We start from the raw sequence: 27,578 nt of genomic DNA, 5'->3' as shown, positions 1-27,578 counted from the left end.
GTGAAAGGGATAGATAGTTGACTGAGAAAAGACTACATGGGATACACAAGAGTTAGCTAGAATGAATTTGTGATCTCACTCACACCAATCATAATCACCTAAATCCAATCAACCACTACCTAACAATATGGGCATCCATACTTTTCATCCACACACACTAACATATCCTTTTCCTTCTCCACCTTCTTAATCTTATGTATCATCTAGCCCTATTTTTGCTTTTTATTTTTCCCTAAAAAAAGAACTTTTTGGCAGCTTTTTTTACCGATTTTCTGTGCTTATCTCAATCTTCTCATTATTTAATCACAAGACATCTCACCAAACTTTGTGAACTTTTCTTACCAGCTACATTTTTGCTATCTTGCGCACATGGTTCATTATTCTTCTTGTGTACCTATCATTGTCATGGTTTGGTACGCTTAGGCCCGGTTATGGCCCAAGTGAATTAATAGATCTTCTTCTAGCAAGACCAAACGAGCTATGTCCTACACTAATAAAGACACTAACAAATTAAGAAAATTCAGCAGAATTTAATTCTCAACTATGACTCCATAACAAAAGCAATAAAAACAAATAGATAGGTAAGGGGAAGTTGTAACATTTTTCCAATTATGCAAATAAATAATCATATATTGCCAACTACATTTGTGTGATATCTTATATCAAAATCAAAATAATATAATGCAATATAACACACTTTTAAATCAAAATAATATAATGAATTTAGTTAAAGATGAATCAATCGAGAGAACTAGAATTCAAATTCTGATTGAAACAATCATGGATCACATTTTGTTTCTGCGATTGAACATTAAAATACTAAGATAACTTTTTTCTAAGAGATCTTATGATTGATTGCTTCTCTGATCTTATGGTCGAACTCCAAAATAATAAGAGAATGTTAAAGAAAAAAATTGGCTCCAAACTAAACATTTATTTCCTTCTTACATTGAATAATAATTGGGGCAAGGAAGGGTTGGGATGTTCCTTTCAGTATCTGACATGTGGCCTCATTTGTCAACTAGCAACTTGTTCATTGCATAACAAAATTGGATATGGGAAAGTAAGATGAGCAATTTATTGAAGATATAATCATCCAATTTGCCCAACTCACCACGGATATAGCTGAAAAAATTGGTACCAACAAGTGCCAGAAGCTGAACAAGAGATCCATTTGTAACTAAGCTTGTAGGGTATTTATTATCTCTGACTATGCTGGTCCTCAGATATGGCTGATAGCTTTGTCCCATGCATATATTGGAAATAATATACTAAGACATATAGTTTTGCTTTCTGACTATGTTCATACCCTAAAAATCATTTTCTATAATAGAACAAATTCAACTCTTTAACTTTTCAAACATTTTTAAAAAAATTTCCTTCTTCACAAATTAAGTTGATTATGATTATTTAAAAAAAAATGAAATTGTTTAATTGTATATTTGCTATATATAATCATCCAAGAAAAATACTAATTCAAAGATCAAATTAAGTTGGTCTTCAAGGACCAAAGTGACCACAATATTGTCCAAAAAGTACTAGTAAGGGAAGAGGGGCCAATATTGTCGTTTAGTAATTATTGTATATAATAAACAGTGGTAAAGAATGAAAGAATAGATGTAATTCATATTCAAACTAAAAGCATAGATTCTAGATTTTTTTCTTCCTAATCCTACAAAAAATAAACAAGACTAGACAAAACACAAGGTACTTTTTAACCACTACAATAGATTTTGTAGGACTTCAACAACAACTTAACAAATAATTAACCAAAATAAAGATGATTTAGTTCCCAATACCTCAATTAGTCTGTTTTTATTCTAAAATGATTACATCACCGAATCAATGGACTTTTATACGTGTGTTCCATCATATGTGGTAGAGATTGAGAACAATCGTCGTTTAAATCAATCAATTAATTAAGAACTTTTTCTTAAAAACAAGATTAGATTAGAATATTACTACTATTTGATTAGAAAGTGTACGTTGAAACTAGATATATATGTTAATAGCCTAATACACATAATACAAAGTTGAGTTGAGTAAAGGTGTATCTTGACTAAGGTTAGAGAAGTTGAAGGGGCCCACGGTGGTTGAGAGAGGACCCACCGCCGTAGCAGGGCACATGTGCCTACGTTGGACGGCTACCAACTACATACATGGTTTGGTAGAGTTCAGTGGGAGTGTTCCTTCCTTAGCTTACCACAAGTTATGTTTTGTCTCTACTTTTCACTCACTTTTAATATTCATTGCAAAAAAAACTCATTGATTTTTAGTTTCTAGAATATACAAAAATTCAAATTCTATGAATTTAGTTTAACTGAGGTGTAGTGACTAGTGACCGTGGTATAAGAAAGTGTTGTATTGTTCCAATAACTCCGATACTTCTAATCGAAGACGTGTTTGCTTCTATATATAAGAAAAGTTGAATCAACTAAATTTAATTGATCTAAAATTTGAAGGAATAATAGATCACAACATCCTCCTCCAAACCAAGATTCCCAAGAATAGTAGCTTATCAATTAAGTTTGTTTCTTTTTCGACTTTTAGACATATTATGACAACATTTAGCTGTTATACTTGTTTTTGGGCTTTTGAGCTACACTAAGAAATGCATAGATAAAAGCATAAGATAAAGGTGGAAATTTTGAAAATAAACTTGTTTGATGGATAGAATGTGTTAATTACAACGTATGAACATAAGTATTTATAGAGAAACTATTGCTTATTAGCTCAATGTTGTAACCTACAATATGTAATTCCTATTCAACTAATTTTCGCGTGTGTGCAAGATAACTCCATGTGAGTGGGATCATGCATGGAGTCCCATGTTAAGCTTCTTTCTCCTCTCACTAAAAATATATGTTGACAGTCTCTTTATGTGCATCTCCACTACCAATGGTGTCCAATCACTCATTCCTTGGAGCGGTTTGGCGTCGAGAGTAGCAAATTGTGGGTAATGCGCCATTATCCAGTCTCATCACGTCTATGACTCAGTTTTGAAACTCCAACGACACACGTTCCTAGTTAGTGGCATTGAGAAAGAATTAGCTCCCTCGCTCGGATGTTCTGGCATCACCTATCCTTCACTCAGTTGAGGGGCTTCTTCGTTTGATTGTTGTAATCACCTACTTGTCGAATTCAATTAACAGGACAATTATTTTTAGGTGTAAACAAATGTCATATGTCATATATGTTGATCTCTTACAAATGAAATTATTTGACGCAATAAATTGTGCTTGTGCATGAACAAAGTCATCATTGCGCCGCATGTAAAAGTCTAGCCGTTATAACCATATTCAGCTTATGATAAGTCAGTTGTTATTACTCTCGTCAATTTTATTTACTTCGACGTGAACAGTGTCATCATTGCGCCCTCGAAAAAAAAATTCTAGCATGTTCATGTGGATGCTTATGAGTTCAACAAAGAAGAATTCATTAATATCGTCAAAAGTAAGTGTGGTCTCTGAAAACATACCTATGAACGTGCAAATGAGAATGGAAAATGTGAACTCACATCAGAGGCTTCATGATGTGATCTGTCGTAAACATGTAAAGTTCAAAGATTATTCTTGAGGAAGAATTCAATGCACTTGCAACTCTAGACTTCAAGATTAAGCTTTGACCTTTTCTAAAGATTTATTTAAGGTTGACATATCTGCTACCTCAATCAGTCTTACTGTCTTGTTGCTTCCTCGGATGAGTCGAGGAAGAGTAGATGCTTTAACGATCCAATTTTGGAAGGAGGAGGCAAGAACTGTTGTTCTTAGTGTCTTGTTTTCAACCTTTATTCTTCAAATATTGCATAAATTGTGGGCTATTCTCCTGGATTTCCTAATATTTGGATATACTACAATTTTTAGATGCTATAATTTTAATCAGTCTTTTTACTTTGGATTTATGATTGGTATCTACACATCTGGTTTTTAAGTTTAACTTTTATTTTTTTTTCAAATTGGTCATTTATGATACATATTGTTTGCAATGTTAGCATTTAAGTTATCTTTTTTCCTTAAAAAAAAAAAGTTATCTTTTTGTTGTATTGTAGTCCTTTATGTTATAATTTGTGGTTGTTTGAACCATAAGTTTTGTTGCACAATTAGATATAAACAACATTCAAGTACACTCATCACGTCTCACATAAGAGATAAACGGCTCATTATTTTAGGTTCATAAATTTTAACAATTTTTGCTGAATGAAGACATTTTTGCAAAAAATAAAATACTTTGGTTTTTAAGTTTTTGAATTTGAAAATTTAGATTTAAAAAAGAAGTGATATGAGAAAGGATATGGACAAATATGACGTGTTTATATAAGTTTTCTCGATATTAAAATGCACATGTGCTTTATTCCAATGAAACTTGTTAAACAAGCTAACATAAATGATCAATTTACAAATATAAACACTTAAAGGATCAATTCAAAAAAAAATGTCGAACTTAAAGAATGACAGATGTAATTTTGCTTTATTTTTTCTTTCATTGTTCAAAAACCCCTTTTTGATAAAAAAAAAAAAAAGAAATACAATAGTTAAAGACTACTTACTTTCGAAGTAAAATTAAGATTCCATCTCAAATTCTTGGGTCCATTGAAAAATGTTTGGAAAATTGCTTTTCTGACCTAGAATACTTCCTATTGACACAAGTAAATGACCATTTTACCCCCAGCGGCTGTTAACTGCCGCTCACACCAGTTACAGAACCAGTGCAATCTGCACTGGTATTTTCCCAGGAAACGTGTCCTGTTTTACCTGTAATTTCAAACGGCAATTCCGGAGGAAATCAAACCGAAACAACAACATCTAGCAATCATAAACATCAACATTTAATAGTTTATCAATTATTCGGTTACATTACACCAAACCGATAATGTGTTAACGTTTAACAATTGTTTGAAATTCATCAAATTTTCCACATTATGCCAAACATTACATGTAATGTACATTAATTACTAATAAATGCGAAACTCAAATATATTGATATACATATAAATAGTTAAAGATTACTTACATATCACCCAAAAAATTGGTCATTACATTATATATCCAAAAAAAAATACGTCGGCGAGTATCAACCAAAAAACGGATTAACACCGACCAAAAAGTGTCACATTTCATCTAATAAAAGTAAATCATCTAAATGTTCCATAACATCTTCAAATTCGGTGTTTTCTTTACCGGAGTGTCATCAAACATAATTGGATTGTCTTCATTTGTTGGCTTTTTTGGTGGAACCGGTCTCTCTTTGAGCTCAATGTCCATGAGTGTTCGAAAACGATCGTGTTGATCCAAGAATTCATCCTCCCATGTTGCCGCCTCTTCGCTCCTGTGATTTCTCCACTCCGGGGATGTTGGAGGTAGTGGGCAACCATCTTTTAATGAAAGAATGACAAAATGATTTGGGATTAGACCAAGGCAAATCATGTTGCTTTTCGGGTTAACCGGAGGTCGTCCTCTAAGTGGGAAAGAAGTCTCGGAGATGTAGTCTTTCCATGTAGTCATCTCTAACACCGGCCTATTGTAACATGATGCAACGATGTGTCCCATATCCGGCAATGTCAACCATTTGTCGGGAGGTGCAAAGCTACTAGGATTTTTGGGAGGATACAATCCATCCAAGATGGAGTTGTAACGGTCCTCGCTCGCATATATCTCGATGTATTTGCTCCTATGCTCTTTCAACTCTTGAATAAGTGCTCTCTACACCATAACATGACTTTCTTGCGTCAAACCCAAGGCTTCCGCTATAGCCCTAAACCCACAATGCCCGTCACCAATAACATCCACAACTCTCTCAATGTATGGTCTCATGAATTTTGGCATGTAATACATAGGATTGGATGGATCATAACTTGTTGAAACCAAGCTAGGCTTAGGAACCGGAACCGAAGAAATGCCAACGCGAGCACCTTTTCTTTTAGTTTGTGAAGATTTTTTCCGTGGTGAAGATTGACTTTCCGGATGTTGAGAATCAATAGTCTCCCACGAAGATGGGATCCTACCACGTGTGGTTTTGATTTTTTTTGGGAGCTCCTTTGGTTGCCACCTTTCTTGGAGGTGGTGACAACAATGTGGTCTCCGGAAACGCTAACAACCGCAAAGCCTCTTTGATTTCTAGTTTCATTTGGAACGGAACTCTTTGGAGACATTCTTGGATACCATGCCACTCCTCCGCGAACGAAAACAAATCTTCATTAATTTGTTCTTCACCCATGTACAACTTATGCCAATGCGAGTGTATCTTATCCAATCGAATGGGCATGTTGTGACGTATTTTCATAGCAATGAAGCATGCACAAGGTAGGTCATACGACGTCCTTTGAACACAACCACAAGTTTTCTTCTCAATGCACAAGGTTTTCCTAGCACGCTCTTCTTCCACAAAAATAAAGTTTATGGTTTGTCTAGACATGTGACCCCCCAACCCGGAGTACAAAGTGACATCTTTGTACCTATGTTCCAAGACCGTAACACTCCTACCAAACGATGATTGTATCTCCCCAAATTGGTTTGCAAACATCTCATCTATTTTTTGCCAACAAGTACCCAAATCACCCTTGGAGGTGGACAAATATTCCTTCACCACACCATGAGCTCCTTCAACTCTATTCGTGGTCCTACACCCAAGATGTAACATAAGGTCCGTCCATGCCCTCACTAGTTTGTCCTTAAAAGGATTCAATATGGTTTCTTGAACATAGTGAAGAAACTTTGGATGATCCTTACAAGCATCTTGGAATTCCACTAGATTACCCGCATATAACTCTTGAGTAGGAGATTCTACCAATTTTTCCCATGCATCAAATATGGTATCAACCAACTTATTATGCTTCTCCTCGTCGACAATCTTCTTTTGCCCATCCACCACAACAACATTTTGTTTAACTTTGCAATCGGTGATGATTCTTGATCTAACATTTTTGCCAACATGGAAATAACAAAGTATTGCACTACTACCGAGGAGAACATTTTTTACGGCATTCATCATACTAGTGTCCCTGTCGGTCACTACCACCTTAGGCATATCACTATTTGGTCCAAGAAGTTTAAGCAACATTTGCAAAGCCCAAGTAAAGTTATGCTCCTTCTCTGACGTCATAAATGCAAAACCAACCGAATATGTCAAATATGTTGAGGTGACTCCAACTATTTCAAACAATGGCATCCTATACAAGTTGGTTTTGTACGTGGAATCCATTATCAAAACAGTAGGAAAATTGTTAAACAACTTTACCGATGTTGGATGAGTCCAAAATATGTCTTGAACGGTTTGACTTTCCTTTTTTCTCTTACATAATAAACATATTCATTCTCTTCCAACTTTGTGATTAGATATTGCATCTCTGTCAAGTCACCCTTTTTTGCCTTTTTGAATTTATGACGTTCATTGTAGACTTGCTTGATATTTGTCATGGACTCTTTCCTTTTATTCCTCAAATTTGTCAAAATATTTTTTGGTTTCACCGAAGAATCGGTCAAGTCATGTACAATCTTCTTGTCATCCTCCGTTAATCTTCCGGCAAGAAGATGTCCTGCTACATACGGCACCATCTCATGGTTGTGAACGCCATTAAGAATAGCCAATTTCCAAGCATTGTCTTCCCTAACGACATATCCACGCACCTTGAACAAACACCCACATTTTCTTGATCCCATTCCTTCATGTTTCACTTTTGTCTTCGGTACTATGTGCTCGCCGCTCCGTTCACAAACCAACTCCAACATAGCATTTCTTCCTTCACAAGATCTTCTAATGATAACCGTAAATCCAGCCCTATTTGCTTGTCGACGGACCCAACCGAGCAATTCGTTTTTATCTTTCCATGTGTCATGGGTTGAAAAGAAATGAGCCGTGTCCACTTCGTTGTCACGAAGTTTCCACACATCAGAATTGACGCTTGAAGCCTCAACTTTAACTGAGACTTCGACCTTAGCGGGAGCTTCAACCTTAATGGAATCGACAACTTTAGGTTTTCGATCACCCGGATCATCACCCGCATTCTCAACATTATCTATAAATAAACAACATACAATTACTAAACTAATTAATAAACATGTATCTAATATCATACAATAACATAAACAAACAAAAAAAAACAAAAGAAAAAAAAATTGGGAAAAAAAAATTGGCAGTAGCTACTACCGCTACAAAGCGTTACAGAGAAAAAAACCAGAAAAATCAATCAAATGTAATGGATTTTAACGTTGTAATACATGTTCTTTGATGCATTTTGTGTGTAGAAACGTCTTAGCAATCGATCAGCAATGATTTGGAGGCATGATTTTGACACAAAAAATTTGAAATGAGGATTTTTTTTTTAGGTATGGTTTTGGAATGAGAAAGGGGATGAATGAATAGGTGAGGTAGGGGTTTGCTGGTATTGGGGGGACAGAAACCAGCGGTAGTTAACAACCGCTGGATTCCAGCGGCAGTTAACTGCCGGCGGATCTTCCAGCGGTAGTTAACTACCGCCATGGACATTTAAGTCATTTACTTATGTCAATTGAAAGTATTCTTTGTCAAAAAAGCAATTTTCAAATGTTTGCGAGCGATCATTTCATAGCAAAGGGGGCTAGGCTATGAATTAGAGGCATTAGAACCACAAGTGGGAAAGCACAAAAAGAAGACGCAATTAACAATGATTACCCTCATATAATAGGAAGGTTGATATTTTGATAAAATGTGATGACTGTACCTATAACGGACCCCATATCATGGCCAGTAAACGTGCACATGTGTGCTGCCACTTACCAAGTTGATTTAGGTACTATCAACATTATGTGATCCATATTTATGTACACACACATGTAATATATATCCAAAAGGGTGTTTGATAAAAAGTACTTCTACCAAACAATGGCTTATGTAAGGCATCCTTGTCTGTTCTTTGGTAATCTCCAAGGTCATGTTGATGCGGTGAGGATCTAAAGATGAATCCAAAAGGACCCACTACAAGTCATGCATGTGATGTGGGTGAAGGTTGTACTACTTTAACAATTTGGGTAGAAGAAGAAACAGTAAGTGCTCTCATTCACAGGAAATGGTATTTAGAATATGGGAAAAATATTTGAGACTTTCGGTTTTTGTGACTTTGATGATTTTAATGTATTTTAAATAAGAATGAATAATAAATGAATGATTAAAATAAATTATTTGTCAAAGTCATCAAATTGAAAGTTATCAAAGTGGAACCCTTAGAATATAAGTGATCGCAAATAAATGTCCTTAAAACACTTTTAAGGACTTTAAATGATAAGTTTTTAAGAAAATTTATGTATTTAATGTAGTACTCTTTTATTCATAAAAAAAATGTTTCGGAAGCACTCGTGTAAAAACTCTTTTATTTGTTGAAATTTATCTTAAATTATGTAGTACCACATAAATTAATGTAAAATATATATAATTTTTAATCAATAAAAAGGTGTTAAAAATGTGATAAAAAGCTCGCATAATCTTTTTTCGTTTCATTCTATTTACTTAGAGCAACTTTAAATTTCATACACTCTGGTTATCTCTTCTTATTACATCAATATATCATCACATCAAATTTTTCTAACCATTCTCTCTCAAGGTTTATACATCAATAAGATATCCAGGCTTGAGAATAGTAAAATAATTAATAAAAATATATATATTGTGGAAGCTTCTAATATCTCTACCTAACACCTTTGAAAAAGAAAAAGGAGAGGGTTGGGTTTGATGGTTGAAAAGTGACTCCCCATTATCTGTGCCTGTGGGAAGGCCATAGTTTTTGGGATCTGGTTGGAAATTAGCTACCACCCGCTATGTCCTTTTCTGCTTATTGTTATCTAAGATATATATGTCTTACACTACTTTTGATAAACGCACTTAGTTTGTTTTGAGATATTTTTGTTAGATTAGGCTCTCTTAAACGATACTTGTTGTGAAAGTGACTCAAAATTGGAGTTTGGAGGCCAAAATTGATGTTTGCTGAAAGTACAAATCGGTGGCCGATTTGGAAAATCGGTGGCCGATTTTGGCTGCCTTTTGGGAGGCTTTCTGTTCGGGAAAAATCGGTGGCCGATTTGGAAAATCGGTGGCCGATTTCGCGTGCTGTTATTTTTCAGAAACGTATTTTTGGGCCAGATTTGTTACAATTTTATGGGAGTTTCTTCTACTATAAATATAGGCCTTGTATCAGACTATTTAGAGAGAGATAGAGGGGGCTGAAACAAGGGTTTAGAAATCAAACTAGGGTTTGTATAGAGTTTGTCTCTTGGCAACAAACTAGGGTTTGAAGGTTGATTCACCTTGGGAAACACTATTAGGATTGAGTCTCTTGGTTACGGGAAGAGGCTGGGATTTGGGTAGAATTAGGCGGGAGACTTATTCTTGTAACCCATTGAAATCTCTTTTGTAACGTTACTCATCATATAGTGGAACGGAGGGCTGCTCTCTCCCCCAGACTAGGTCAATTTGGACCGAACTGGGTAAACAGATTCTTTTGTGTTCTCTCTGCTTTTCTCTCGCTGTTTTTCTACTTTTGCTTGTTTAATTGCAATTCACTTTGATATTGGTTGCTTAATTATCCCTTGATCCACACATCAAGTTTGTTATTGGTGTGTTTTCTCATCGAATTCGCAACAATTGGCGCCCACCGTGGGGCAAGGTCAAAGGATAATCTAGTACCATGGGTTCGAAGTGGGATATTGAGAAGTTTACCGGCGATAACGATTTTGGGTTATGGAAGGTAAAGATGGAAGCGGTGTTAATACAACAGAAGTGTGAGAAAGCTTTGAAGGGTGAAGGTTCGTTACCGGTCACCATGACACGAGCGGAGAAGACCGAGATGGTGGACAAGGCCAGGAGTGCCATTGTCTTGTGCCTCGGAGATAAAGTTTTGAGAGAAGTAGCAAAGGAACCAACCGCGGCATCGATGTGGGCAAAGTTGGAATCTTTGTATATGACAAAGTCTTTGGCTCATCGGCAATTCCTAAAGCAACAACTCTACTCATTCAAGATGGTGGAGTCAAAGGCCATCGTGGAGCAACTTACGGAGTTCAACAAAATCCTTGATGACTTGGAGAATATTGAGGTGAATCTTGAGGATGAAGATAAAGCTATACTCTTGTTGTGTGCTCTACCTAGATCTTTTGAGTCGTTTAAAGATACCATGCTCTATGGAAAAGAAGGCACTGTTACCTTGGAAGAAGTTCAAGCAGCTTTGAGAACCAAGGAGTTGACTAAGTCGAAGGACTTGAGAGTTGATGAAAACGGGGAAGGCCTAAGTGTTTCAAGAGGGAATGGTGGAGGTAGAGGTAACCGGGGAAAGAGTAGTAACAAGACAAAGTTTAAATGCTTTAAGTGTAACAAGATGGGTCACTTCAAGAAGGATTGTCCGGAGATTAATGGTAATTCCGTACAAATTGTCTCTGAGGGTTATGAGGATGCAGGTGCTTTGATGGTGTGTTGTTTAGAGGATGAAGGTGATGTTTCTCACCTTGGGGGTGATGCCTGGTAGAGCGGTGATCGTCTGGAGAGACGTTAAACACTCAACATCAGCCTGGAGAGGCGGTGGTAAGAATACTCATGATCTACCGGTTGAGGTGGAGGTTCAAGGAAGACATAGTGGGATGTACTCATTTGCTAGTTGAGAGGTTGGAAGCTCAGCTTTAGGTGGAGTTGAATACACCGGGAGTGGTACGACTATGGAGGACCTTGGGTGCTATGCTCTAGTGGTGAGCAAGGGTTTTCTTCATGAAGACGGAAGGCATTCCGGAGGTTGAAGAATGTATAGCACGGCTTGTGGAATTACCCTAAAAGTCCAAGGGTGATTGGATGCAAGGTGATCTTCAAGGAAGCGGGAGATGTCTCGTATTGAAGAGGTATGGTGTAGTCTTGTAGAACTACCTGAAATTCCTAGTGTAGTTTGGATACAAGGATCTTCGAGAAGGCGGAAGACATTCCGATGGCTGAAGAGGTTAAGGTGTGTACTTGTGGAACTACCTAAAATTCCTTGAGTAGTTTGGACACAAGGATCTTCAAAGGGGCGGAAGGCATTCCGATGATTGAAGAGATTAAGGTGTAAACTTGTGGAGCTACTCGGCGTAGTGGGAAGCAAGGGAAAGAGCAGCAAGGTGTTGATGTTAAATGGGCATCATCACTAATTTGGAGTCAAGGTGGAGATTGTTGTGAAAGTGACTCAAAATTGGAGTTTGGAGGCCAAAATTGATGTTTGCTGAAAGTACAAATCGGTGGCCGATTTGGAAAATCGGTGGCCGATTTTGGCTGCCTTTTGGGAGGCTTTCTGTTCGGGAAAAATCGGTGGCCGATTTGGAAAATCGGTGGCCGATTTCGCGTGCTGTTATTTTTCAGAAACGTATTTTTGGGCCAGATTTGTTACAATTTTATGGGAGTTTCTTCTACTATAAATATAGGCCTTGTATCAGACTATTTAGAGAGAGATAGAGGGGGCTGAAACAAGGGTTTAGAAATCAAACTAGGGTTTGTATAGAGTTTGTCTCTTGGCAACAAACTAGGGTTTGAAGGTTGATTCACCTTGGGAAACACTATTAGGATTGAGTCTCTTGGTTACGGGAAGAGGCTGGGATTTGGGTAGAATTAGGCGGGAGACTTATTCTTGTAACCCATTGAAATCTCTTTTGTAACGTTACTCATCATATAGTGGAACGGAGGGCTGCTCTCTCCCCCAGACTAGGTCAATTTGGACCGAACTGGGTAAACAGATTCTTTTGTGTTCTCTCTGCTTTTCTCTCGCTGTTTTTCTACTTTTGCTTGTTTAATTGCAATTCACTTTGATATTGGTTGCTTAATTATCCCTTGCTCCACACATCAAGTTTGTTATTGGTGTGTTTTCTCATCGAATTCGCAACAATACTTATACAACTGTTTTTAACAACTGGGTTAATAGTGTTTTTCACTCATGTAACAACTGGCTCTTATTTTCGGTTTTCGTTCCTGTAAAATTTTCGGTTTGATTTGCATCCTTGTAAAACATTTTTTCTTTTCAGAAAACACCCCTCCCCCGTCCAACTCAACAAATTCGCTTACGTGGCGCTGATTTGACATTTTTTTTCATTTTTTATTTTTTGCAAGGATGCAAATCAAACCGAAAATTTTACAGGGGCGAAAACCGAAAATGGTATATATTACAGGGTGAAAAACACTATTAACTCTTAACAACTTTTAAAATAACTCTTTTATACTCATAATGTTAAGAAGAAAAAGAAAAATGATATTTGTACAACCATTTTGTGACAATTTTCTCTCTTATACTCACATTATATTCTTACTCTATCTCTTCCTTTTTCTCTCTCCATTGTTTTTGACCAATGAAAAAAGAGAAAATGAAGGTTGTCAAATAAGTTGTACCAAATGGTTGTTCAAATATCATTGCTCGAAGAAAAAACGTGTTTCAAAAATAATTGTATAAACAGATAATTAACTCTTTATTACTATATTTCTTAGTTGTTCCACTTCAATTATCAAACTAACGTTGTATCCTTTATGTTTATGTTGAGGATACCAGAGAGTGTCGGGAGCGGTAATTTGTTAATCGTTCAAGACAACTAAGAGACTTTGACACCACATGTCCACCCAACATCTTAAAATTTTCAATAAAAATGTGGTGTCAAAGTTTCTTAGTGGTCTTGAACAATTAGTTTATTGCCGAGTGCTCCCTAAACTCCCCAACAAGAGGTATCAGAGCTTGGTTAGGTTCGGTGGGATAGCGATAATGGGATCCTAGTGTGGAACATGTTGTTGATGTGGATGACTCGCATTTGAAAGAGAGATTGTTAGAATTCAAATGAGCAGTTAAATATTATATCGACTAGAATTGTTGGATATATAAGATAGGAGATCCATATACTCAATGTTATAATATTTTGGGTGAAGATATATTGTTGAAGTCGTTTGTTTTATGAAATCCAGGCATATGATAAAAAATTAGTATGAAATAATATTTTGTTTCAAGTATATCCATGAGACAATATCGCAATCATTTATTTTTTTTAAACAGTATGGCAATTTTAATATAAAAGATGAACAAAATTGATCTAATCGATAAAGATATGACTGTTTTAATGAAATATAAAGATGTGATTTTTAATCCGCATATGTGAGAAATACTTTGATGGATACAATTACTATGTGAGAAATACTTTTTTTAAGGAATGTGAGAAATACTTTGATGTATACAATTACAAAATCAATATTGTTAAGCACATCCTCACATGAAATGAAAAAAATTAAAAAAAATTATTTAATCATATCAATTGACATTATTCAATTTTATTTTATTTTTATGATTTTGTGTGTGTATTCAAATATATTTATTTGAGTTTGTATCCAAGCAAGTATATCTCTCATATACGTTAAATTTACTACATAGTAGCAATAGTAAATAGTGGAGTAATTTGTAAGTAGTGCATAAGTATTTTGAGTCTCTTCTTGTAATCTAGTGAATATCTAAAATTCATAAATTATTTATATTATTATTTTTTTTTAAAGTAGGACCGAATTGACTTAATCAATCGAACTAGTTAGACATCGAACCATATAATCCAAAAACATTGAATACTCACAAGAATAATATGAACCATGAAAACCGATTAATTATGGCTCAAAATTGGTAATGAAATCCATTCATGTTTTCATTTTCAATACTTTTCATTATTTTAGTTTTAAAAAATAAAATAAATGATGTGGAATATAACATATATAAAAAGTTGTTTTTGATCGAATCAATATAAATTTTTTGCACATATATCTACTCTTGTTTTACTATTACATCACTTTTTTTTGGTACACTATTACATCACATTATTATAATAGTTCCTATAATATTTTCAAAAATTAATATCTAAATAATAAGATGTAATTTGATGAATGTGAAAAACTTAATTACACTTATAGTCTATGATATCAAGCTCTAAAAAAATACATATACTTATAAAACAACTGATCAATGATGATTTATAAATACTGTCAAAAAAAATGATAATTTATAAAGATCGACATGCAAAAAATTTATTCTGATATTTTTAAAATTTGATTGATAATTTCCTCTCTTTTTGGATGCATAATTTCCTAATATCTATGCAATTATATTTATGGTTAAGTATTTAGGTTGGGGGAAAACATCCTCATTATTCCAAGCCACCCAGAACATGCCCCAATCCAATCGAATTGCTCTCTGACCCCACGACATGACCTCGAGTTAAATGTGATTTATGCCATTTGAATGGTAGGTAGGATCAATTCACTACCCATTTTATTTTAGTTGTTCCCAACTTTAAATGTGATTTATGCCATTTACCTATTAAAAAGTTCCTTATATATCGTCAACACGCAATAATGTTGCTAGAAAGAATACTCGCACCAAAGCTAGCAAATTGCACAATTTGAACCGAAAATTGGAAGAGAATAGAAATTTTCGCAGTTACATTTACTTTAGCTAAACCAGTGCAAAACATTCTTTAAATACCAAACCAAGGACACATATTTTGTTACAATGTTACATGTTATATACTTACTTGGCTATAGTGAGTACAACTCAACCGCTGCTATGTTTAATTATATATATGATGAAACCAAAGTACCTAATATAATTAATAGTGCTGGACTTTCGTTGGATCCAATATATCTTCAAGGTTTTTTTTATAAAAACATATTATATTAGTAGAGTTTCACACTTAGGTTTTATATTGAATGTTTTATATTGAATCTAATACATCCTTACTGAACTGGTTTGTAAAATGAAATGTGTATATCTTTTCAAAACTCATTCTTTCTAACTTCATCACTATTTTATGTGAGACTTATATTTTTTTAACATCTACTATTATATATAAGATTTGAGGTTTTTCAATACACTTCTTACGTTTAGAATTATTGAGTTTGATGTATAGATATAAATGGTAGATGATCTTAATCACAAACTTTAATTTCATATTAGATTTTACACTGTGTCTTAATTAATTTTTTACAAACTCGACTTGTAATGTGAGGGTGTCTCTTTTATAAATTAATTTGAGCTCTAATTTTAAAAGAAGTCAAGTCATAGATGATATGGGTGGAATTTTCAACTACCTCTATTAACCTAAGTAATAAATAATTTTTCTTTTAGATTTTACTTGTCTAATTCATGTCTCAATAACTTAGTTGTAAATATTATATGGCGTGTAGACATTTCCTCCCGAATGTACCACTAAATTTAGAAGAGCATAGTGTATAGTGGATATGTGTAAGGTAAAATAAAGAAAGGCAAAACCTAGGTAGGTTCACATGCATACATGCCAAAGTTAAGAAGTCGGTTGGAAGAAGGCCTAACGAAATAAATAATTGTTAGGAGGTTGGTAGAATGATGCATGTGGTACTATAAGGACAATGCTTCGTCATTTCACGTTTTAGATAATGTTATATTATTATGTTTCATTTCTTGATATGTATTGTTGAGCTTACTATTATTGAGAGCAAGTGGAAACAAGCAAGATAGAATTAAAAATAATGGTGCATTTTTGCGTGCACATGACTATGCCACATATTGATATTTCCCCTCATATTAAGAAGAATATATGTATAATAATAAAATCAATAAACAAGTATCAACTGAAATTAGGGTCAAGATCCTCTCCATTTATAAATTTTTTCATTTGTTGCAATTTGGAGAGATATACACACATAAAAAATAATGATGGTGGGATCCACTTAGTGATAGGACCCACCACTTATTTTTTTTGTATCTATCTCTCTCCAAATTGTAACAAATGGTAAAAGTTATAGATAGAGATGATCTAAACCCCTGAAAATATGTCTAGGGGATGAGAATTAACTTGCATGATAAGCTAAAGTTCGAATTAAAAATAAAAGATGTATTTATATTTAGTGTTTGACACGTCTCAAATAAAATTATTTCAGTGAAGCGGGTCTATAGAAAAATAAAAATTGATGTGCAAGTTTTTTTTTTTGAAAAAAAATTGATGTGCAAGTATTAAAAACTAGATGAAATGAATAAAATAAAACAATACACATGGTAGATGTATATTGTACGTAGCATTTTAAAAATAATAATTAGGTATACCGCCATTGTATGTGAAGAATTTCTCTCCTCCTCTCACAGCTTATCCACTCAAGTAAACATGAATATACCTATCAACTCCCTTTTCTTTTTTCTTTTTCTCCAAAAAAGACAACCCTAAAAGTCTTCAAAAGTCCAAAAGAATCTAAAAATAGATTTCAATGCGGAAGAAAAAGGGAAATAAAGATTATACACTAGGACTTAATGGTCTATAATATTTGTGACACATGAATGCATATATATAATAACAACAATATTCAATAAGAAAATAAAGAAAGAGAATTTGAAGTTGGAGGGATTCTTAGCGCAATTGTTTGATTGATGCATGTGAAGTTGCGAAGAAATAGACACCCAAAACCTGGCTAGCAGCATAAGCTCATGATATAAATTAAATTAATCCATTAATTAACTTACCAATTAAATAATTAAGATAAGAATAGTCATGACTTGGAATGTGATTATGCAGTTAAATATAATTAAAAGAGCTGTCATTAGTCATTACTCATTCCATTAGGAAAGATCGATTCCTGTAGATAAAAAATAAGTGTGTCAACTCATACATGAAGTACAAAACTCAAACTCAAACTCAAAATCAAATTCAAATTCAAATTCACCATCATATTTTTATATTGCCTGTCTAAAAATTGATTAATCAATAATCATAACAAAATTAACAGGAAAAAATAAATAGGAAACAAGAAGAAATAGAATATAGATGAAAGTAACGAGGCAAAAAAAAATAGCCAATAATGTTCAGCTATACTGATACTATATCTTATGCATCAATAACTAATTATTTATACAAATTAGATAAGAAGAAGGAAAAAAATAAGAGAGAGGTATTCAAAATTAATGGAATTTCATTCTCTCACAACACTAGCTATTTTTTCATATTTCATTTCATTTCATTTCTAAGCCTTTGTAATCCCAAACACCACCTTTCAAACCCAAGAAATCATAAGCAGGTGCAGTAGAACCATTTCCACTGCTAGAATTTCCAACAATTTCATCACAGGTACAATCCTTACTATTCTGCAAACCCAAACTACAAACAAAACAGAGATTGTTCCTCTCTCTGTTTCTGAATTGTTCATCGTGTTCTTGAACACGTGGTGGACTAATTGTTAGCTCAAGATTCAAATCAGGACAACGTTCTAAAACCAACCCTTTAACCATGTTTGTGTTCATTTCTTGATGATGATGATGATATTGTTCTTGTTTGATGGATGATGCAAAAGATATAGTTGTTGGTAGGGTTTTTGTAGCAGTGGGAGCTGATGTAGATGCTGCTACAGCTATAGTAACAGCTTCTTGATTTTGAAGATGAAGAGTTTGAGATTGTGATTGAGATTGAGAATGAGAAACTTCGTTTAAAGGCCTATGAGTAGCAGGGTCAATTCCTCTATTCAAAAGCTTTCTTCTTATATGAGTGTTCCAATAATTCTTTATCTCATTATCTGTTCTTCCTGGTAATCTTCCAGCTATCAAAGACCATCTAAAAGAAAGAAGAGAAAGAATTAAAATTTAGTTCATAGTATCAAATGCTATCAAGCCCTAGACACACAGACACCAGACACAACACTGACACGGTCGCGCCAGTAGTAAGAATTTGAAAAATGAATTAATTGAATTGTGTCACGACCCCTTCTATCAGAAGTGCATGTGCTACAGAGAATAAAAGGGTGTTGAAGAATGTTGTTTTTATTGGAATATTGAAATTTGAAACTTACTTGTTACCAAGAAGACTATGGAGTTTGATGATGAGTTCATCTTCTTCTTCTGTGAAGTTACCACGTTTAAGGTCTGGCCTGAGATAGTTAATCCACCGGAGACGGCAACTTTTACCACATCGGAGTAAGCCAGCTGCTTTAGGGAGAGATCTCCAACAACCTTCACCATGTGCCCTAATATATGATATAAGTCTATCATCTTCTTCTTTTGTCCATGCTCCTTTGTTTGTATGAGCTTTTTCACAACAAGGTGATCTTCCCATATTTGAGTTAAGTAACTTGTGTTGTTCTATTTTCTTTGTGTGTTTGTTTCACTTTTGAAATTTTGAATTATATAGGATATTGAGAAATTTGTGTTTGTTTTGTTGCTTAAAGAACAAAGCCAGTCTAAGAAGAAGTTGAGGTATGATTATATAGGGACTTTGACCTCAAGGGAGAAGGGGACAGAGAGATAGATAAAGAGAGAGAAAAAAAAAGACTCAAAAATTGCTTCTAGATGTGAGTTGGTGAGACAGGTTAAAGAGAGTGGCTGTTGTTGGCTATTTCTCTATCTATGATATTATGATATGATATATATTTATATAGTTTCTTTGCATCAATGATATAACGGGTTAAAAAGACATTAACTATGGGTTACCTTCAGGTTGGTGTAAAGTAGAATATATTAAAGTATGGGCAAGGCAAAGACAAGATGTGATCACTTGCCTCTTTTAAGAAAAAAAGAGAGAGAAACACCAATTCATATCTTATACGCTTTATTAATCTCTATTATAAAACTCTAACTTGTCAATTTAACCTTAAGCTTTTAAAAAATTATTAAAAAAATTCAGTCACCAAATTTTTTTCTTCAATAATTGATTAATAAAATGTCTAGCTGGTGTTATGTAATGAGTAAGGCACCTCCGTAATTAAAGAAATTGTTAGTATTTCATTTACAGAACATAACATCAGATCCATGAAACCAAATTAAAGTTTGATTGAGATCTAACTACCTTAATTTCACTAATGAATTTGATTGATTCTTATTATCATCTTAGAAAGTTATAACCTCTCATCTTTCCACCACTTTATTTATTTTATAAAGGAAATGCTAAGAGGGTGCCATATGCTAATTAATCAATTTTTTATTTTTATTAGTCACATGGAAATCCCACCCAACGTAGGAATACAGTAGTATTATAATGTATACATGATTTAAATTCAAATATGGATAATTAACCAACCAAAACATAAGCCTCATGTAGGTTCAAATTTGCCTTAAAAAAATTTGCAATTTCGGTAAGTTAGTTGTAATTGGCAATTCCCTGAAAGAAATGTCTTAGTAGTTGGGTATTCATGTGAGGAAATATAGAGATGGTAATGGTAGTTGTGGTTCTTTATTCTATTGGTGCATTATCATTCATGAGAGAGAGGGAGAGGGTAGATCAAATAGATAGGTTTCTAGAAGTGTTGAGGTTGGTTTCAAAGAAATTAAGATGGTGAAATAAGAGATGGGGAGAATAGGAAATGCCAAATGAGTGTGGTTGTAGTTGTGGTTGTACATTGGCTTTGGTTCACCTTCCACTTTTCAATTTTTCTTTTTCCCAAACCTTATGATGCAAGTTTAGGAAAAGTATAGCATGAGAAAAGGTTGGGATTGGGGGGCCTCATTTACCTTTTTGTTGTCATCTTCTTCTCAAGTTTGATATTATAACAGTCAAGTGGATGGTAAGAATGAATAGAATTTGAATTCTATGTATTTACGCATTCAATGCATCGGTGGTCGTTGTATCGAAATAGAAGGATACATCAATGCATATTTTGATTTTTATAAAATATCAAAATAATGAGATTAAAATCTAAAATGTTCAATGTTGATCCAACAGACACTAGAACTCTGACTACGTGAATGCATGGAAATCGTGACCGAATCGGATTTGAAATTAATATTCATAGGTACAAATAGCTTTCAAGGAGGGAAGAACATGAGGGTTGAAAAAGATTCAGTCCACATGGGTAAATTTTTGGAAGTATTTTACCACTTTTTCACCTTTTTGACTGTACTATCAATTCAAAAGTCCAAGTATCCCCTCAACTGTTTGTTGAACATTGACATGATTTATAGTACCACACCCATGTAACTAATCATTTTATATGTCCATAGTATAATATATCAGTGAATTTTATGAAAACATACAATTTCTATGCTTGATTTTCACGACATTTTTCATTTTAAGTTTTAACCACATTCAATTTACATACCTCTTTCGTGTTAATGTGCAAAAGAAAATGGTTCTGTCTGTATGATTTTAATGAGAATGAACAACTCAACTAAGATGATGAGCATATAATTGCAATATTTAAATGAAATGTTTATTTTATTCGGTGAGGCAACAGCACTACCTAACTCTGTTGGATAGGTACCGAAAAGATGCAATGTGCGTATGATACTAAAGTTACCAATAATAAATGTATGGATGAAACGCGTAACTACTCACATCAATTTAATTTAGAGCATCATCCTTGGTCGCTATCGGTTGGGTGTAATTATTACAAAGAGATCACTCTATAATGGCCTTCTTAGCTAACCCAAAAAGGAGGAGCAACCTAAGGCCTTAACTCTTCAATTAGTCTTGTATACCAATTGCAACACTGGTCACATGGAAAAAAAATATTTAAAAAAATGAATAATGAACTTGGCTCATGCAGCATAGAATAAAATAGAATGGAAGGTAAGAAAGAAAGAAAGAAACTGTGGCGTACGGTTTGCATTTGCATGATTGTTTTTGTATGGTGACAGCCAGCACAACAACACGAGTATGTCATGTGCTTAGGTATTCGTGGGAGTGGGAGGTTGTCCTAAAAGTCCTAACTTCTGAGAGCCCCTTACCTACCTCTTGGGCTGTCCTCCACATGTGTCTTCCTGAACTTGTTATGCTTTTTCTGCTATGTTTATATTCTATATGGTGGATAAGATTTAAAAAAGGTCATTATTCAGGATTCAAGAATAACCTTCCTTCCTTCCTCACATTAATGAGAATATCTTTTGTTGTTTTAATTATGTAACATTATTGGCAGACACCACCACTCTGCAGGCAGATTCCGTTCTACTTCTACCTCAACGTCTGTCTTACGTTGTAATTTAGCAGTCTTCCCTTTATTCCTTTTGTTACTGCTTTTCATCTTTTTCCCATTTAAATTTTAATAGAATAGATTGCTCTACAGCCTGCTGATTATAATGCATGAGATATACTATAATGAGAGGAAGACCAACTAGATCTTCAGAAAAAAGCATTCACATGACATCAAGTGTCATCTAACAGGAATTAGTAACCGTCATTACCATGACAATCTGCTTCTACAAAACTCCCCCCCATGACAGTTGCATAGTTAACGTGGTTCTACCTTCTATGCCACCTTCACTATATTCAAAACTTGCTTGAATGTGTTATTTTTAAAAATATCAGTGCCCCGACTATTTGCATTTGTATCCATTATATGTGAACCACTAGTAATATAGAATTATAATATATCCAATTTTGAAGATTTCCGCGTTAAACATGGATCAGATTGTCTCCCCGCCAGTACATTATGTTGGAATTATAAGCAAGGCACATAGCGAAGACAAAGGCACGACATTGATCATCGGGCGCACGTGCAGTAATTCTTCTTGATTACAGTTCTTTGTTTTCAAATTCTGATTTACTCACAACAGCATACACTAACACGACAAATTAACTATCCTCCTTTTCCGATCTTCAAGAGAAAGTAAATGGGACTACTGAAATTTCTATGTACATAATAGTTATGATGCTGCTCATAATTGGAGTATTCAGTTGTATTTATAGTCTATTCATATACCCAATAGATGTAGAATGTAGCAATATTCTTATTGATACTAAGAAAACATAGACTGGAACTGCAAAAATGAACCCAATACTGCTCGTTATGGGCCACACAGACGTGACATCCAACAGAGCTGAACAGATCAAAGTCTACTTCCCTCTTTTGTGAGTTTCATACAAGTAACCGAGGATCACCACTGCAGCGGCAGCTACAACTCCAAAAGCGCTTTGTGCCAGTACGGTTGCATCCACAGGAGCAGTTGCCTTTGAGCTTGGTGCAAAGCCAAGCTCTGAAAGTTTCTTATGTGATTCAGCATAATCTCGAAAAAATGCATCCTCATCCTGCCAGAGGGAGAATTAGAATTAGAAGAAAGAAAAAACATGAAACAGCAGACAGATTCATTTAATTTAATGATGGATCAACAGAATTCAGAACTTTGACGCAAATAACCACTATTGATTTTCTTCGATTATTTTTTAGCAAAACAGAAAATTGGCATGAATGTTTTGGGTAGGTTAGTCTACATATAAATGATCTAATAAGTACGTTATTTAGTTTAAATGTAGATCTTCAACCTTAATAGTTGTAACATAAGGAAAACAAGACCAACGTATTAAGTAGTTGGCCAGGTATAAAGAGCTCATATCTATCACATATTAAGTAAGAAAGCTGTTGGTTTTTCCACCCAATTAGCACATGTAGGAAATCTTATGAAACATCGTGATAATCGCAGATGGCATTAGTAAACTCCAAAGCACAATGCTTACTGGGAAGGACCTACTAATCAACCTACTTAATGCAATGAGTTCCAATCAAAAGATTGATCCAATAAACAAATGCAACAAGAGTACAAATGGACTTATAAAATGCTATTGGAAACCCATATTTGGCAGAACACTTTATGAAATCAGTTTTCAGCAGGGATTATGTATATGTTATTTTAATTAAACAATCCCAATTACCTTCGCATACAGCTCAACATAACGGCGAAATTCAGGATCATCCAATAAAGCCCTGTCTGTTGGAAGTTTAAGCAGAGCTGCAGAATCTTCTTCCAAAAGTATCCTGATATTGACAAAGATATTTAGCGGTAAATAAAAAATCAAGCTCTTTATCCAAAATAAAAATTAAAAAATAAAAATAAAATATTGGGATGCAAAACTGAAAATCTACAAATGTCCTCGTAGTAAAGCAAAAAAATTGATGATAATGCACACAACGTAAGTCTTACTGAAAATATGAGTTATCAAACTTCAGAGGGTCCTCTGTCCAAGGGCCATCAAACCCGGATCTCTCTGGATGTGCTCTTCCCTTGAAACACAGAAAATAAAATAAGAATTTATGGCCGCGATCACAGCAAATAATAAAAAGATATAGAAAGGAGAATCACCAGCGTATGTGCCCCAGACAGTGCAACAATATCTTTGTCAGTCAAGCCCATACGATAAAAGATATCACGGAGATGCGACACACCTACCAATAGCATTGACATGTTTATATGCTTTCATATAACAGTCTTAATCTTATTATTTCTTAATTTTGTTGATGTGTAGGGAATTCAGAGAAAAGAAAATCCTTTCACAGGCAGTGGTAAGCTATTTACCATGCCCAAGTGAACGAAACTGTTGTACCACTGACAATAATTTAGAAACACACCTTGTTTAGCATCAGGAAGCCGCCCATCTCTGGTACATACTTTTGAATCCTACATGACACAGAAAATTAGAGAATGACAAGTTCAGGATTTCATAACTAATATTGTAACGAAAGGTATTGCACAACATACCCTTCTTCCAGGAACAAAGTTGACTGTGGGACCCCCAGTAACCTCAACTGCAACAACACCCGCAAGCTGGAAGCACAAAGGAAGGAAATAATTGTTATTTCATATTCATGTAATCTATGACGCAGCTGGTTTAGTTCTTCACTAACAAGTGCATATCTTGTTTTATACAAGGCATGCCCTGCATGAGTGATAAATAATTCTCCTCCTTCCTCTCTATTTCAATATGTACCGGATTTAATCACTTTATATGTGATATGCAAGAAACTCCGATCACTGTCTTGATTCTGATAGACACTTACATAGTAATTAAGGGAATCTTCGATTTTCAAAAGTAAATTTGAAACACTTACAAATTTTTAAAATTACTATATATGAAAATCAAACGGCATTCAACTTCATTGTAGAGATATTAGCCACTAAGTTTGGATACATGTAAATTACTATTAACAAAAGAAAACTTGAAACTCAACACAAGAACTTGAGCTTCACTTATATACATTTCATAACTATCAAAATTTAGGTGTACTTCTGTAATTACTCCAGATTTCATAAAGCTACCAAGAAATGTAGTTTTATTTCATCACGTTTTTGCCTAAGAAAGGCTTGTTGGTAGTATGAAGCAGGTCAGTGTCATTGAAATGATTGAGGCAGGACGTTGCCAAAATTTGTTTAAGGGAACAAGGTGCTGTTGTAATCTTCATATATTACAAATGCATATTCTCTCAAAATGACATAAAACAACTGAACTAATGAAATAAAGAGTTCAGAAAATGGAAGTTTGTAAAGAGCAAACAAATTAGTTTTCCCCCTTCAAATGGTTTATCACAGAATAATCACCTTATCCTAATTCAAGGCATAATATAATCCTTGACAACTTTGTCAAAAACCTTGAAACCTCACACAAAGTATTACAGCATTAGGCAAGATAACCAAGCCTGTAAATGATTGAATAGAACAACCATCCCTTTTTTTCTTTGGGTAGAAGACAATTTCTTAAAGAGGTAAACAAGCACAAGGGAAAAAAAACAACACATAATCATAAAAAGAATAGAAAAAACAAACAGAACAACACAGTGAGATGATTAACTAAGCAAAGCAAGTCAATCTCTTTGTTATTGTAGTATTCAATTATTATAGTTCGGAATTGTCATGCATCATGGGAGGAAAGAGCTTGTGTGTAACAGGGCACTAATCTAAGCAAAGGGCATGCTATGTATGTAACTTCAAGATTCATACAAACCACCTAATAATGAGATTCAGTTTCAAAATAGAAACAAGAACTGCGTAAATTAATACCAGCTAACACTGCACGAAAAACTAAGCAAAGCAGCAATCCCAAAGTTTTGAGTGTCCAGAGTCACAAACAATGTAGCAGAAATAGGAGTGTAGCGAATCGCGATAGACATAACATAAAGAATCAAAATCATGTTGCACACACTCGAGACAAAATTGAAAGTCATTGACCCCATTCTACAACTTCTAGCAAAAGCACTTGAACACAAAATTATTGGATTTATTGCAGATTTACATAACAAGTGAGTGAAGGTAAATAATCACCTGATAAAGGTCTGCATATGAGATCTTAGGATGTTTTGCCTTCACTTCCTCTGTGACATAAGAAAACAAGAAAACTCTTAGAAAGGAAACCAATGATATTATATGATATTCATACTAGTTTTACAACAACAAAAAAGTGAAAGTGAAATTGATTAAATTGAATAGAATAGAATAGAATAGTAATAATATATATACCGCAAAAATCAATAGCTTTCTTCAATCCATTATTAGCACCATGAGAAAACTCTTCCTCGTTCCGAATAGAACCATTAGGTCCACCGGTCTTGGTCTTTGCATCATAAGTTCCAGCATCGTGCCACCTGAATCAGATTAACAAAATCGAAAGCGTTGACCGTGAAATTAACGAACGTAAGAAACCGAAATCGGAAGGAAGGAAAAAAACAAGGAAATGTGAAGATGAAGAGAAATCCCTTACGCTAAGCGAAGCATGAGGGGAGCACAGTTTCTGTTGGCGATGAGAGCACGGAGATCGCGACGAGCTTTTTCGATTTCCTTGAGATACTCTGAGTCTACTACTACCGGGAACGCCATTGTTAACGGAGTAACGGAGTTTGATTTTGGTGGAAAGAACGAAACAAGAGTTGCAGAAGTGAGAGTGAGATTTTGTATGGAAATGGAAATGGATAAGTGGTAGTGAATGCCTGAATGGGTGGGTGGTTGATACTCCCAATGAAATCAAATCAAATCACGTTTTCTGCTGACTTTGAACTCTTCTACTGACTGACACGTGGATCTTGCAAATTCGCGCAAGAAGAAAATTGAGGGACGATACTACCTACCTACACGCTTGAAGCAAACCAACCACTCTATTATTTTTTTTTTTGTTGCAAAACTCCACATTTTTTTCTATTATCATCGATGCAATTTTGTAAACAAAAACAAAACATTCATTATCAAATTAAATTAATATTATTTTTTACTTAATCATCTGTTTTACTACAAAACGAAGAATTTCCTAACCAAACGATTAATTTAAAGTGGTTAATAACCTGCACATTCACTAAAATAGTACTTTGAACTCACTAAAAGTTTTATTTTTAGAATGATACATTCTAAGTTATAAGTTATCCTCCGTTGTAGTTGGAACTTCTCTACAAGATCGTACTTTGAATTGGTTATATAAAAATAAAGGCAAAGGCAAAAACACAAAAAGAGAGACAATTGATCACAATGATAAGCAACACTCACATTGTCTATCGTAGACATCAATAAACCATTTGTAGACCTTGTTCCAAACATGACTAAAAAGTAAGCACACGTATTAATCCTTGTAAAATTTACAACCCTGATGATGGATCTCAGGGTTAAATCCCCCATATGTTAAAAATTTTATGTTGAGTTAATCAAAAGAGTGTTTTTGCTCCAACTTCAATTGAACTCTTCGTTAGTGGACAATCCTTAAAACGGATACCAAGTCTCAAAAAAAGAAATATCCTTTCATATGTACCACTTTTTGCTTATGGTTCTCGACGGTTTGTTTTAGACCTTGCAAAAACAATTTATATTAAAATTCGTCCCTACAATATTTTATTACTCATTTTGAGGGACTTAAAAATCAAATATTCTCCTGATTATATCATTATAGTATCGTATCATA

The 27,578-nt window shown here is 34.4% G+C and overlaps 5 protein-coding genes and 1 long non-coding RNA gene across 6 annotated transcripts; all 6 read right to left on the bottom strand.

Annotated features, from left to right (window-relative positions):
* Positions 1-2,645: 2,645 nt before the first annotated feature.
* Positions 2,646-3,901, bottom strand: LOC146931283 (uncharacterized). The gene is made up of 2 exons (XR_015008365.1): positions 3,479-3,901; positions 2,646-3,128 (listed from the first exon to the last, which is right to left on the bottom strand). It is a non-coding gene; the product is annotated as an uncharacterized LOC146931283 (long non-coding RNA).
* Positions 3,902-5,135: 1,234 nt separating this feature from the next.
* LOC146931282 (uncharacterized) lies at positions 5,136-5,546 on the bottom strand. Its single transcript, XM_085707648.1, has one exon. It carries the CDS (start codon positions 5,544-5,546, stop codon positions 5,136-5,138), a length of 411 nt encoding a protein of 136 aa, XP_085563774.1.
* LOC146931281 (PKS-NRPS hybrid synthetase cheA-like) lies at positions 5,199-8,105 on the bottom strand. The gene has a single exon (XM_085702768.1). The coding sequence runs from the start codon at positions 7,195-7,197 to the stop codon at positions 5,998-6,000; it is 1,200 nt and encodes a 399-aa protein (XP_085558894.1). The 5' UTR covers positions 7,198-8,105; the 3' UTR covers positions 5,199-5,997.
* LOC146931280 (uncharacterized) lies at positions 7,230-8,735 on the bottom strand. Its single transcript, XM_085707647.1, has 3 exons — positions 8,696-8,735; positions 7,464-8,011; positions 7,230-7,364 (listed from the first exon to the last, which is right to left on the bottom strand). The coding sequence occupies exons 1-3, from the start codon at positions 8,733-8,735 to the stop codon at positions 7,230-7,232; spliced, it is 723 nt and encodes a 240-aa protein (XP_085563773.1).
* Positions 8,736-17,802: 9,067 nt separating this feature from the next.
* MYB4 (myb domain protein 4) lies at positions 17,803-19,341 on the bottom strand. The gene is made up of 2 exons (XM_085702766.1): positions 18,793-19,341; positions 17,803-18,557 (listed from the first exon to the last, which is right to left on the bottom strand). The coding sequence occupies exons 1-2, from the start codon at positions 19,053-19,055 to the stop codon at positions 17,963-17,965; spliced, it is 858 nt and encodes a 285-aa protein (XP_085558892.1). The 5' UTR covers positions 19,056-19,341; the 3' UTR covers positions 17,803-17,962.
* A 3,067-nt stretch (positions 19,342-22,408) lies between these two features.
* On the bottom strand, positions 22,409-26,557 carry APX3 (ascorbate peroxidase 3). Its single transcript, XM_085702765.1, has 9 exons — positions 26,397-26,557; positions 26,156-26,280; positions 25,961-26,010; positions 24,404-24,469; positions 24,274-24,322; positions 24,008-24,090; positions 23,849-23,928; positions 23,580-23,682; positions 22,409-22,958 (listed from the first exon to the last, which is right to left on the bottom strand). Exons 1-9 carry the CDS (start codon positions 26,510-26,512, stop codon positions 22,767-22,769), a joined length of 864 nt encoding a protein of 287 aa, XP_085558891.1. The 5' UTR covers positions 26,513-26,557; the 3' UTR covers positions 22,409-22,766.
* Between the last annotated feature and the right edge of the window lie 1,021 nt (positions 26,558-27,578).

Source organism: Medicago sativa, chromosome 4 (assembly GCF_051527215.1).
Source record: "Medicago sativa cultivar Bolivia chromosome 4, Bolivia_mono, whole genome shotgun sequence".
Lineage (NCBI taxonomy): Eukaryota > Viridiplantae > Streptophyta > Magnoliopsida > Fabales > Fabaceae > Medicago > Medicago sativa.
Note: the sequence above shows the minus strand (reverse complement) of the source record. Positions and strands in the feature narration are given on the sequence as shown.

Excerpts from the sequence above, each read along its gene's own strand:
- LOC146931282 (XM_085707648.1), bottom strand. The coding sequence starts at position 5,546 with ATGGGACACATCGTTGCATCATGTTACAATAGGCCGGTGTTAGAGATG.
- LOC146931281 (XM_085702768.1), bottom strand. The coding sequence starts at position 7,197 with ATGGATTCCACGTACAAAACCAACTTGTATAGGATGCCATTGTTTGAA.
- LOC146931280 (XM_085707647.1), bottom strand. The coding sequence starts at position 8,735 with ATGTGCACGTTTACTGGCCATGATATGGGGTCCGTTATAG. Across the intron at positions 8,012-8,695 it reads TGATATGGGGTCCGTTATAG|ATAATGTTGAGAATGCGGGT; the intron begins GTACAGTCATCA and ends GTTTATTTATAG. Across the intron at positions 7,365-7,463 it reads ATGACTTGACCGATTCTTCG|GCAAAAAAGGGTGACTTGAC; the intron begins GTGAAACCAAAA and ends AAATTCAAAAAG.
- MYB4 (XM_085702766.1), bottom strand. The coding sequence starts at position 19,055 with ATGGGAAGATCACCTTGTTGTGAAAAAGCTCATACAAACAAAGGAGCA. Across the intron at positions 18,558-18,792 it reads CATAGTCTTCTTGGTAACAA|ATGGTCTTTGATAGCTGGAA; the intron begins GTAAGTTTCAAA and ends TCTTTCTTTTAG.
- APX3 (XM_085702765.1), bottom strand. The coding sequence starts at position 26,512 with ATGGCGTTCCCGGTAGTAGTAGACTCAGAGTATCTCAAGGAAATCGAA. Across the intron at positions 24,470-25,960 it reads CATATGCAGACCTTTATCAG|CTTGCGGGTGTTGTTGCAGT; the intron begins GTGATTATTTAC and ends TTGTGCTTCCAG. Across the intron at positions 22,959-23,579 it reads ATGTTGAGCTGTATGCGAAG|GATGAGGATGCATTTTTTCG; the intron begins GTAATTGGGATT and ends TCCCTCTGGCAG.